This window comes from Acinonyx jubatus, chromosome B3 (genome assembly GCF_027475565.1).
Source record: "Acinonyx jubatus isolate Ajub_Pintada_27869175 chromosome B3, VMU_Ajub_asm_v1.0, whole genome shotgun sequence".
Classification (NCBI taxonomy): Eukaryota; Metazoa; Chordata; class Mammalia; order Carnivora; family Felidae; genus Acinonyx; species Acinonyx jubatus.
In genome coordinates, this window is record NC_069386.1 from 52,727,125 (window position 1) to 52,740,478 (window position 13,354).

A 13,354-nucleotide genomic window follows, 5' to 3' on the forward strand; every position below is an offset into this window, starting at 1 on the left:
GACAGAGGATATCTTCCTGTAGTTTTTAAGGGGAAAGTTTATCCAGTGTTATAACAGAGGTAATTAATCAGATGTAGTTTTTTCTAAGAGAATGTCCTATGTCTTCTTTTAAAATGTTGCAACTTTTTGTAAACTGTAAAGTTGGTGCCTTCAAGAAGTTTTGATTAATGGTTCTAGAATAGCTTTTTCCAACAGAAATATAATGTGAGGAGCATATTTAAAATTTTAGAGCAGCCACATTAAAAAAAAAAGGTGAAATTAATTTTAATAATATATTACATTTAATCCCATATATCCAAAATATTACCATTTTAACATGTAATTGATATGTTATGAATGAGATATTTTGTATTCTTTTTTGGTACTAAATCTTCAGAATCTGTTGTGTTATACTTATAGCACAGCTCCATTTGGACTAGCTACATTTCAGTGCCCACTATAATTATGGCTAGTGGCTACTGTATTGGACAGCTCAGTTCTAGAACATACTCAGTTGAAACGTTTGAACTCAGTTTGGTGCTGATTTGACCCACTGTCATTGAGGGTGGCCATGAGCTGATCTTGTTTCATAGACCTGTTGCTGGTTATTAGATAAGTTCTGGCTTCCTGTCCAAATCTTCCTGTCCAAGAGTGATTTTGAGGGTCCCAGACAAAGCCATTATCCAGATTTACTGATTATATTCACACTTTTCCCATTTGCCTCAGAAAACCTAGAACTGACCTTGGACTGTTTTGACACAAATCTGTCAATTTGAGTTGCTGCCAATAAAAAGAATATTCAAGCGAGTTCTAATCTCATTCATTTGTAAGGATTTTAGTTACAACAAGGCTGACAGGAATTCAGCGAGCATTTTATTGATTGTGGTATTTCTTAGAATTTGTGACACTGTCAGCCTTGTTTGCATTTTTAAAGTCAAACGTTATGACTCTTGGTTATCTGAGGTATTTCTGGAGTTTCTACTGTGTGCTAAATGTTTATTCAATGAATGTTTTTGAGCATTTACCATACTATAGGCACAGTGACAACTTGTAGCCAAGTAAACAGGCACATTTAGTGTGGTCTGATAAATGCTATGATAGAAACTTCATATGCTAGGAGAAAACAAAGAAGGACACTTCAGTTAATTTTGGGGCATCAGGAACGGCTTCTCTGAGGAGATAAGCTGAACTCTGAAGGACAGGTAGGAATAAATATGGCAATAGTGGGTGTGGAGAAGAGAAGATTCTTCCTGGCAGAGGGAATATTTTTTATAGATATCCAACAGTGAGAAAAAGAACCAAGTACAACATTTTTCCAGTAATTCAGAATTCAGTGTGAGAGGTAGTGAGTAGTGTATATGGGATGGTGGCAACAGATCCCAAATGTGAAAGGCCTGGACTCTTATGGCAGAGTTTGACATTTTTGTTGTTGTTGTTGAGAGAGAGAGCACACGTGTGCGCACACAAGCTGGGGAGGTGCAGAGAGAATCTCAAGCAGGCTCTGAGCTGTCGGCACAGAGCCTAATGTGGACCTCGATCTCACGAATCATGAGATCATGACCGGAGCCAAAACCGAGTCCAATGCTTCCGACTGAACCACCTAGGTGCCCCAGAGAGTTTGACTTTAACTGAGTTAACTGAGGAAGAACGTGATTTCATTTAAGGATGACTAAGAAGTTTGGTATTAGAATGGAGAATAAATTAGAGGAAGACAAGACTGAGGCATAGACACTAATTTAGAGGTGTCCTAGGAAAGAAAGGATGGAGATGAGCAAAGATTGAGGCAGAGAGACAAGACTGTCAACATATATTTATTGAAGGCCTACTTTCTAGCATTGGAAAGAGGTAGAAGAATTTAAGAGACATTTAGGAGGTAAAAGTGACAGGTCTTAATGATTGATTGGAATTGAAATGGGTAGAAGAAAGGGGTCAAGGACGATTCCAAAGTTTCTGATCTACAAAACAAGCCACTACTTGGACAGATTGACTTTTTTTTTTTTTTAATTTTTTAATGTTTTATTTACTTTTGAGAGAGAGGGGGGGAGAGAGAGAATGAGCGGGGGAGGGGCAGGGAGAGAAGGAGAATCCATGAAGCAGGCTCCAGGCTCTGAGCTGTCAGCACAGAGCCCAACATGGGGCTCAAACCTGTGAACCACAAGATCGTGACCGGGGCCGAAGTCAGATACTTAACTGACTGAGCCACCTGGGCACCTCAGCTTGATTTTTAAAGTACCTTGGAATCTACAGGTGGAGGCATCTATCCAGTTGAACATTTGAGTCTAGTGCTTGGACAGAGTCTAGGACTGAAGATAGATTTGGAAGTCATCAGGTAATCTTGGCTAAGAAAGATAAACTTTCTAGAGGAGAGAATGTAGAGAATGAAAAAGAGGGCTGAAAAATGACACACTGAGAAACTGCCAATATTTAAGGGGAAGAGAAAAGGGATCCAGTTGAAAGACACATAAGCTACCATCCTTGCCTCTAAGCATTTTATAATTTAAGTGAGACACATAAACATGAATCATTTGGTGACCAGTGCAAGTCAGAGTCTAATTTGATGCCAACTTTTATTGTACCACCTCTTGTATTTTATGTGAAATGAAGTTAAGTGTATAAAGGAAGTGGTTAGTATTTAGGCCAGGGAGTAGCATTGGTAGTGCATGCATTCAGTGGGGACATCTAGCCTGTGGTCACTAGAAGGACTCAGATGATGGCATATTGCATAGTATGTGTATTGCCTGTGTTGTGAATGTGGACTCTGGAGCCATTCAGCCTTGGTTATTCTCCACTAGCAGTATGACCTTGGGCATGTAACTTTCTATGACTCAGTTTTCTCAGCAATACAATGATGATGATGACAATTCTGACTTGAAGGTATTGTGAAATTGAATGAGTTAGTGTGTGTAAATTCTTAGACTGTGTCTGGCACAATCTCTCTTGTTTTCTCTCTCTATATGTACATACACATACATGGATGGCTGTGTTATACTTTACTATGTTACACCCACTATATGTGTATATGTAGTATTATATACATGTTAGGAATTATCATCATTTAATAAATGGCATGTCTGATGAGGGCTCATGATTTGGACAGGATAGGTAGGCACCAGAGAAGAAATGTTCCCTCTATGAAACTTAATGTGAACATACATGGTTTTTAAACAGGATTTCACTGGTAAAGTGGGTGAAAAAACGGTATGAGAATCCCCTTTCCTTCTGATTCCCAGTTGGAAGCAAAGAATGCCCTTTTAATAGCAGGCTTTAAAGATGTTAAAGCCTTTGTGTGTTATGTTATCCCTGTGTGGTAGTGGGATTTCCTCAGGTCATATTTTCTCAAGAAAAGTTATTCTGGAAGGAAGTTTTTCATCAGCTTTGTGAGTATGAGTTCACTGGATCCTTGGCTTTAACTTTGGGAAAATCTACATCTGGAATCAAAGTTCTGGCTTTGGGGATTGGGAACCTTGTGGAGCAGCAGTCATTATTTTATACTGATAGTGGGAGTGTAAATTGGTATAATCTTTTGGTGATAATTTGGTAGTGTCTATCACAATTAAAATGTGAATGTAGGGGCACATGGGTGGCTCAGTTGGTTACGCATCCGATTTCAGCTCAGGTCATGATCTCACATTTCGTGAGTTTGAGCCCCGTGTGGGGCTCTGTGCTAACAGCTTGGGGCCTGGAGCCTGCTTTGGGTTCTGTGTCTCCCTTTCTCTCTGCCCCTTCCCCACTCATGCTCTGTCTCTCTGTCTGTCTCTCTCTCAAAAATAAAGATTACAATAATTTTTTAATGTGATGTTAAAAATGTAGCAATTATACTTCTTTTGTAAAAAATTTTTTAAGGATTATTTTTTTATTTTAGAGAGAGAGAGAGAGCATGAGTGGGGGAGAGGGGCAGAGGGAGAGAAAGAGAAAGAGCGAGAATCCCAAGCAGGCTCCATGCTCTGCACTCAGCAAGGTGCCTGATGTGGGGCCCAATCCTGTAACTGTGAGATCTTGACCTGAGCTGAAACCGAGAGTTGGACACTCAACCAACTGAGCCACCCACGCGGCCCTAGCAAAATTATGCTTTCTAGAGTAGTTTTCATAAAAGTGCTAACCCAAGTGTATGGGTTTGTTACAGCACTATTTGTAAAGATGAAAAATGAAAATTGATTGAATAATTAATGTATTCATATTCCGTATATTTGTTTCTTATTTCTGTACTGTAATAGTTTCCTATTTCCTGTAACAAATTACCATAAACTTAGTGCCTTAAAATGACACAAATTTATTATTTTACAGTTATGGAGGTCTGAAGACTCAGAATTAAGATTTTAGCAGGGTTGTGTTCCTTCTGGAGGCTCCAGGGGAGAATCTGTTTTCTTTCCTTTTCTAGTTTTTAAAGACTGCCTGCATTTCTTGGCTGGTGCAGCACCCCCCTCCCACCATCTTCAAGGCTAGCAGCTATAGCAGCTTCAAATCTCTGTCTCTCTTCTCTCTGTTCTCTGCAACCTTCTCTTTGATCCTGACCCTCCAACCTTCCTCGTATAAGGACTCTTCTGATTGCATTAGGCCCATCTAGATAATCCAGGATCTTCCTATATCAAGATCTTTATTGACATTTTGACAATATTTATTCTTCCAATCCATGAGCAGGGAATGTCTTTCCATTTCTTTATATCTTCTTCAATTACCTTCATAAGCTTTCTATAGTTTTCAGCATACAGATCTTTTACATCTTTGGTTAGATTTATTCCTAGGTATTTTATGCTTCTTGGTGCAATTGTGAATGGGATCAGTTTCTTTATTTGTCTTTCTGTTGCTTCATTGTTAGTGTATAAGAATGCAACTGATTTCTGTACATTGATTTTGTATTCTGCAACTTTGCTGAATTCATGTATCAGTTCTAGCAGACTTTTGGTGCAGTCTATCGGATTTTCCATGTATAATATCATGTCATCTGCAAAAAGCGAAAGCTTGACTTCATCTTTGCCAATTTTGATGCCTTTGATTTCCTTTTGTTGTCTGATTGCTGATGCTAGAACTTCCAACACTATGTTAAACAACAGCAAAGCTATCTACACATTCAATGCAATCCCAATTAAAATTGCACTAGCATTCTTCTCGAAACTAGAACAAGCAATCCTAAAATTCATATGGAACCACAAAAGACCCCGAATAGCCAAAGTAATTTTGAAGAAGAAGACCAAAGCAGGAGGCATCACAATCCCAGACTTTAGCCTCTACTACAAAGCTGTTATCATCAAGACAGCATGGTATTGGCACAAAAACAGACACATAGACCAATGGAATAGAATAGAAACCCCAGAACTAGACCCACAAACGTATGGCCAACTAATCTTTGACAAAGCAGGAAAGAACATCCAATGGAAAAAAGACAATCTCTTTAACAAATGGTGCTGGGAGAACTGGACAGCAACATGCAGAAGGTTGAAACTAGACCACTTTCTCACACCATTCACAAAAATAAATTCAAAATGGATAAAGGACCTGAATGTGAGACAGGAAACCATCAAAACCCTAGAGGAGAAAGCAGGAAAAGACCTCTCTGACCTCAGCCATAGCAATCTCTTACTCGGCACATCCCCAAAGGCAAGGGAATTAAAAGCAAAAATGAATTACTGGGACCTTATGAATACAAAAAGCTTCTGCACAGCAAAGGAAACAACCAACAAAACTAAAAGGCAACCAACGGAATGGGAAAAGATATTTGCAAATGACATATCGGACAAAGGGCTAGTATCCAAAATCTATACAGAGCTCACCAAACTCCACACCTGAAAAACAAATAACCCAGTGAAGAAATGGGCAGAAAACATGAATAGACCCTTCTCTAAAGAAGACATCCGGATGGCCAACAGGCACATGAAAAGATGTTCAACGTCGCTCCTTATCAGGGAAATACAAATCAAAACCACACTCAGATATCACCTCACGCCAGTCAGAGTGGCCAAAATGAACAAATCAGGAGACTATAGGTGCTGGAGAGGATGTGGAGAAAGGGGAACCCTCTTGCACTGTTGGTGGGAATGCAAATTGGTGCAGCCGCTCTGGAAAGCAGTGTGGAGGTTCCTCAGAAAATTAAAAATAGACCTACCCTATGACCCAGCAATAGCACTGCTAGGAATTTATCCAAGGGATACAGGAGTACTGATGCATAGAGGCACTTGTACCCCAATGTTTATAGCAGCACTCTCAACAATAGCCAAATTATGGAAAGAGCCTAAATGTCCATCAACTGATGAATGGATAAAGAAATTGTGGTTTATATACACAATGGAATACTACGTGGCAATGAGAAAGAATGAAATATGGCCTTTTGTAGCAACGTGGATGGAACTGGAAAGTGTTATGCTAAGTGAAATAAGGCATACAGAGAAACACAGATACCATATGGTTTCACTCTTATGTGGATCTTGAGAAACTTAACAGAAACCCATGGGGGAGGGGAAGGAAAAAAAAAAAAAAGAGGTTAGAGTGGGAGAGAGCCAAAGCATAAGAGACTGTTAAAAACTGAGAACAAACTGAGGGTTGATGGGGGGTGGGAGGGAGGGGAGGGTGGGTGATGGGTATTGAGGAGGGCACCTTTTGGGATGAGCACTGGGTGTTGTATGGAAACCAATTTGACAATAAATTTCATATATTGAAAATAAATAAATGTCTGGCCAACTCTAAAAAAAAAAAAAAATCTTTAATCATACCCGGAAAGTTTTTTGCCATGTAAGCTAACAGCTAACATTCACAGATTCTGGGAATTAAGATCTAGACATCTTTGTGGGGAGCATTATTCAGCCTACCACACTTCGTAAAACTGTGCAGCCAGTAAAAAGAATGTTTTTATCTGTGTGCACTTAGATGTCACTGATAAAACAAGAGGATCCCTGTTAAGTGGAAAGAAGCAAGTTGCAAAACCATATAGTATGATCCCTTTTTATGTTTTTTGTTTGTTTAAAAAGAAGTCTTGTGCCTGTGTGTGTTCCTGTAGGCATAGAAAAGATCTGGAAGGCTACACACTAAACATTTAAATTGTTGTAACTTCTGGGGAATAAGACCACAGGGAAGTGTGGGGATGACTTTGAATTTGAATGTTAGATTTTTAATATACAGTGAAAATGTATTTATTACAATTTTATTTTTATGAAAGTATACATGTACATAGTTGAAAAAGTAAAAAATACAAGGTTTTATAGTGAAAACAAAAAACCACACACTAACAGAAAACAATAACCCTGAGTCCCTTGTGTTATTCCTTCTCACCCCAGAACCCTCTTTCCCAGAGGTATCCATTGTTTCTTTTCGCTTTTTCCCCCTAGTATTTCCCTCCATATTTCTAAATAACAAGCTTATGCTATTAATTGATTTTTCTGTTTTAGGTATCTTTGACTTCCTACTTATGAAGATGAAGCTTTGGCTATCTTAAACCAAACCACCTCTAAGCATATTTTTCCTCACTCTTCATCTTCTTAATAGAAGTGCACCAAAAATTTTCCTGGATTAGTGTTCAATGGTTATTATAATCCTGGAACTACCATTTTTTACTAACCCATGCCATATTGGGATTACATTTTCTTTCTTCTATAGGTTTTTGTTTTCTTCCCTCTGAAAAACAAATTGTGTAGTTTTTTCTTTTGCCTTACTTTTCTTGTATCCGTCATTAACCCATCTCAAATTCCCCACAGGAAATCTCATTCTTTTCCTGGCAGTCTTACTAGCTTATCTTTTCCTTGAAGACCTTCTTCTGGAACCTCTGTCCTCTGGCTCCAGTCTGGATTTACTTTCCAGGTCTCTGGTCCAGCACATCTTGGGGTCTCCTTTACCATTATCTTGAGGATCCTCTTCACCCTATTTATGTTAGATCCCTTATTTCCTTGATTCTTGTTTCTGGTTTACTCCTGGTCTTGGAGGACTACGTCTTCTAGTGGCTTTCTGAAATAAGGGTCTGTGGGAGATGATTTTTCTTTAGACATTTTATGTTTGAAAGTGTCATTTTATTTTTAAGTTAAAAAAAAAGTAAAAAAAAAAAACTATACAAAACGGGAAAGGGAGAAAAATCCAAATATACCAGAGTTCATATGATTATTTTTCTTCACAGGAATTGCACAGAGAAAGGGCACGTTCTTTTATATCCCAGCAGATTCCCAGTGTTCTCTAATTTAGAACGCAAGAGTTAAGAAATACGGGTCTTCTCTTTAGACTAAAACTAGTGCTCTTTGGTAAATCCTTTAACTTTTTGTTTGTCTCCTTTGCAAAATGGAGACCATGACTATTGTGGTAAGGCTATTTAGTTACCTGAGACAATGTAGATAAAGATTTAGCAAGATGCCAGGTGCTACTTTTATTATCAGTATTATTTTCTTATGAGACTGTAGGGAACTAAATTCTCATGCCCAACGATATTTTCCTACATATAGTTATACACATGACTGTAATTACTTAATTTTACTTAGAGTCACATTTTACATGCTTTAACTGTTGCATATTATTTATAAGTAATAGTCTTAAATGACTATAGTACTGTGTTAAAAGGTGTCTTTATTTTTTAGACATACATACTGAAATATTACAGATAAAATGGTATGATGTCTGACATTTGCTCCAAAATAATATGTGTGCGTGGGAAATAGGCTGGCCATAAATTGATAATATTGAAGCTAGTTGATGGCTATTCATTTTACTATTGTGTCTATTCTTGTATTTGCTCAAAATTTCCCATAATAAAAAGTAAAAAAAATAAACGCTTGCAATATTCCATTATGATCTATCTTAATTTCTTTAACTATTGATTGTAGTAAGGCATTCCAGTTTTTATCTATTTTAAATAACATTACTATTAATATATTTATGTTTCAGATAGTTTCCTTGTGTTAGGTTCATGAGTGGGATTATTTGGTCAAAGAGTATGATCATTTTCATACACAGTACTAAATTGCTTGGATGAAAAACTTTAGAAAAATTTTATTGGATTTATAATTGTTTTCATTGGGCATAGGTGTGATATTGTAAATTTACTCTGAAGTTTTTAATTAGGCAGTCAAGGTTTATTATTTAGTATATTGTGATGGGATTATATTTTCTAAGTGCTTTCATATTCTTTTTTAATGCTAGTAACAGTTCACATGGAGCTAGTACTTTACAGTTTCATAGAGTTTTCGCATCCAGTAGATGTTTTAATCCTCAAAATATCTCTATAAGCTATGAATTACAGAAATTTAAAACAAAATAGACTTTAAGCTTTAACAATGGAGAGTTAGTAATTCTTATTACCACTAGATGGCTCTCTCAGCATGTAGTTTTGAGGAAAAAGTAACTAGTTTGTAGACATTTTGAAGTTCTTTTATAGATCTTATTAAAATTCAAATTATTAAAGTTAAAAAAAATAATGGTTTGTATTATATTGTGATCAACTTTTTCAGAAGTAGTAAAAAAAAACTAAGGATGGAATTTATTGCAGTGGGTTTTTAGATTACGTTTCTTTTTGAGAGGAAAGGGGTATTAACCTGGATGGCATTCAGGACCATACATACAGTGTATTTTCAGTAAGTATATTTAACATTAATTAAAATTTACTGAATTGAATTATGCTTCTTTATTTGCTTGGGGGAAAGTTGTTTGCCATACCAAAAAAGCAACATTTGTTGCTAGGTCCTTAAATGATTTTATGTAAATTTAACACTCTATCTGTGGGGACTTAATAGATAAATAATGAACAAAGTAAATTGAGGGGGCTCTCTGGAGCTATGGCCCCTCAGTCAGTTTGTTGTCTTAATGTATTTGAGATCCTCTGAAGGTTAGAATTACTCTGTGATGTGTGTGGTTCCCCTCAGGTGAGAATCAGAAATGAAATTGCTACATTTTGGTATTGTCATTGTTTTAAGTTTTACTAATTGTCTACAAAAAAATTAAGAGTGCCTTTGAGTTTGGTCTTACTTGATCTCCTATGTATTTTCTTCCAATTATTTTCCAATCTTATTTAGATCCATTGCTGTCTTTCTATAAAAAAATGTTTTGTATTGTCCCTTTTGCTAACTTGAAGTGAAAATTATGGTTAATATTACATATCTACATAATTTCAAAAGGTCATTATAATACCTTATTATAATGAAGAAATGGGGGGAAAGCAATTTATAATAAAATTTATATTTCAGTATGTAAATACTCAGGCAGACTACTCTAGATGAGACAAGAAGTTGTCAAATGCTTGCCCCATAGAGTCATTTGTAGAGTCACTATGAATGATAGCTGTGAAAGCTGATTGATAGTGTTTTATATTGGTGATTCCAGATAACCAAGTGGCATTGACATGGGTGATGTGATTTTCCAAAATAGTGAACAATTATTAGTAAAGTTCTGAACAAAACAGATTTATTGTATGGTTGCCTTCTGAGAAATTTGGGATACATTAACAACCATGGAAAAATACATTTTGTTTACATATTAAGTTCTAGTCTTAGATGTATTCATTGGAGCCTTTGGAAGCCACCCAGAACATGTGACAATTCTTTGCCATACTGAATTGTTTCCTGCATTGCTAGACTTCTAATATCCCTGACACTTGCCCATTAAATGGTAGTAGAGCTTTCACCTTACTGTGTCCTGCATCAGTCCCTAAAATGCCTTCACATATATCCAAAGGGCCCTCTAGGTGGCAGTGCTGCTACCATTTTGAGACCTAATGGTTTTAGAGTATCCAGCTACATATATCTATTATATGGCTATGTTGCTCATGGAATTTTATTTTATTTTATTAAAAAATTTTTAACGTTTCTTTATTTCTGAAAGAGAGAAAGAGAGAGAGAATGCGAGTGGGGGAGAGCAGCAGAGCAAGGGAGACACAGAATCTGAAGCAGGCTCCAGGCATCGAGATGTTAGCACAGAGCCAGATGTGAGGCTTGAACTTACGAACTGTGAGATCATGACCTGAACCAAAGTCGGGGGCTTAACCAATTGAGACACCCAGGTGCCCCAGTCGTGGGATCTTAAAACTACAATAACTTAAGTATCCTGAGTCCTTAAATATGTCATGTTTTGAATAACTAAGACAACTACAGAATTATTAATTATGGGAGAAGTTGATTCATTCAAACGCATCACTGTTTCATTGTAATTCTTGTAAGCAGATCAGTAAGTTTACTACTTTAAGTACCCAATACCAGCATTTTTATTTTTTCCACTTTTCCTGTTTAGTAAGTCAGTAGTATATAACTTTCTTTAATGTCAGCATTTAGTTAGTTGATAGTCATACAATGTAATTTGTCCCTTAAAGAAATCTTTTTATTTTTTTTAATGTTTATTTATTTTGAGAGAGAGAACACCATGCATGTGTGAGTAGAGGAGGAGGAGGAAAGAGGGAGGGAGGGAGAGAGAGAGAGAAAGAAAGAGAGAGAGAATCCCAGGCAGGTTCTGTGCTGTCAGTGCAGAGCCTGATGCTGGGCTGGATCTCATGAACCCATGAGATCATGACCTGAGCCAAAATCAAGAGTCTGATGCTCAACTGACTGAGTCACTGAGGCACCACAAAAAACCCACTTTTGACTTAGGAAGATAATATAGTAACATTATAGAAACTTTGTAAAATGAAAGCAAAATTTCCCGTAAGCTTATCACTGACATATTTTCCCGTGTTTTGTTCTCTGTGTGTATATTTTGACATTCAAAAATTAGTTTTGTATCTTTTAACTTAATGTGGCATAACTTTTTAATGTTATTATGTAACTTCCAACTATATTTTAAGCTACTGCATATTCTCAGATTCCACAATTTTCCTACTTTGTTCACATGATAAAAATGTAATAATATGTATGTAGATCTATTTGTATGTATGTGTATTGATAGATCTGTTTCAGTATATTATTTTTTCTCAGAAGTAGGATCATTTATTAAGTCATTAAACTTGAACATTTTGGTAACTTTTATGTATTGCCAAATTGACATTATAAAAAAGCTGATCCAGGAGCACCTGGGTGGCTAGGTCAATTAAATGTCTGACTTTGGCTCAGGTCATGATCTCGCAGTTCAAGAGTTCAAGCCCCACATTGGGCTCTGTGCTGACAGCTCAGAGCCTGGAGCCTGCTTTGGATTGTGTGTCTCCTTCTCTCTCTGCCCCTCCCCCTCTTGCGCTCTGTCTCTGTCTCTCAAAAATAAATAAACATTAAAAAAAATTTTAAATCTGACCCCTTTATACTGCTATCAACATGTATGTCACTATATATGGAAGTGTGAGTCTCAACTCATTCTTGACTGCATCAGAAATTACTTTTATTTACATTTATTTGACTTATGACACTGAACATTTTTTATGCTTATGAATTATTTGTTTTCTCTTTTGGAAAATATATGGTCATGTCCTTTGATTGTTGTTGGGTTCATGGTGTTTTTTTTTCCCCTTTTCATTTTGAATCAGACCAAAATTTTGCATAATTAAAACATTGATGTTTCTTACATTCATTTTTATGGCAAACTTTCCTTTGCTGTCTTTTATTTTATTTTATTTTATTTTATTTTATTTTATTTTATTTTATTTTATTTTATTTATTTTATTTTATTTTATTATTTTTTAATACATTGAGGTTTCATTATCTACCCATAGAAGATAATATGTGATATCAAAGAAAGGGGTGGAGAGTGAAGAAATCAGGTTCTGGAGGGAGATATTTATAATATTGTATCTGACAAAGAACTCATATTCAGAATGTGTGTTATGAATGCTTACAAACATTAAGAAAAAGGCAGACAACCCAGCTTCCAAAAATGAGAAAAAGCCCTATACCCAGATGTCTCAGTCATCTGGAAGTATGCATGCTGAATGAATTCAAACTGATTTTATATTACCTGTGTAGACATACTCAAAAGGGTATATTTTGGGTGAAGATTTATTTCATTATAAAACCACATTTATATTAAGTTTTGGTGATACAAGTGGAGTCACTGTGTTAGTGTGGCCAGTTTAGATTTTACTGTGCTTTTTTTTTGGAAGAGAGGTCAGTTTCTTTTTGCCTTACCCTGCCTTTTGTAGGAAATGATTGCAGGTTCTTTGCTTATTGAGTGTAATGTAAATTTTTACTGTCCACCTGCTACATATTTCCTGGGAAGAATCCTTCATCAGAGATCAGTAATCTCTTTAGCTCTCTTGGGTTCCAGTGACTCCATCGAGGTATGAGAGAATGGGAAGAAAACAGAAAGGAAATGAGAAATTCGGGGCTGAAAATGTAACACACAAAAAAACATGCAAAACCCCCCACATCAAACACATAAATTCACGTGATTGTTTTTCTTCTTCACCATGGAATATATTCTAAATTATTTTTATCCTTATAAATTGAATAATTATAAGAAGTTCTTTCCTGCCTTGTGACAAATACCTGTTTTGGACATG

General features: G+C 36.3%; 1 protein-coding gene across 9 annotated transcripts in view; it reads left to right on the top strand.

Annotated features, from left to right (window-relative positions):
• Window positions 1-13,354, top strand: part of GABPB1 (GA binding protein transcription factor subunit beta 1) — a 68,904-nt gene that overhangs the window by 24,880 nt on the left and 30,670 nt on the right. The window contains exon 2 of one of the 9 annotated variants that reach the window (XM_053224032.1): window positions 706-12,517. The exons of the other annotated variants lie outside the window; for them this stretch is intronic. Within the exon in view, the coding sequence (XP_053080007.1) occupies window positions 4,729-5,763 (1,035 nt within the window). The 5' untranslated portion in view covers window positions 706-4,728 and the 3' untranslated portion in view covers window positions 5,764-12,517. Of the gene's footprint in view, window positions 1-705; window positions 12,518-13,354 lie in introns of those variants that run through there. 9 annotated transcript variants of the gene reach the window in all.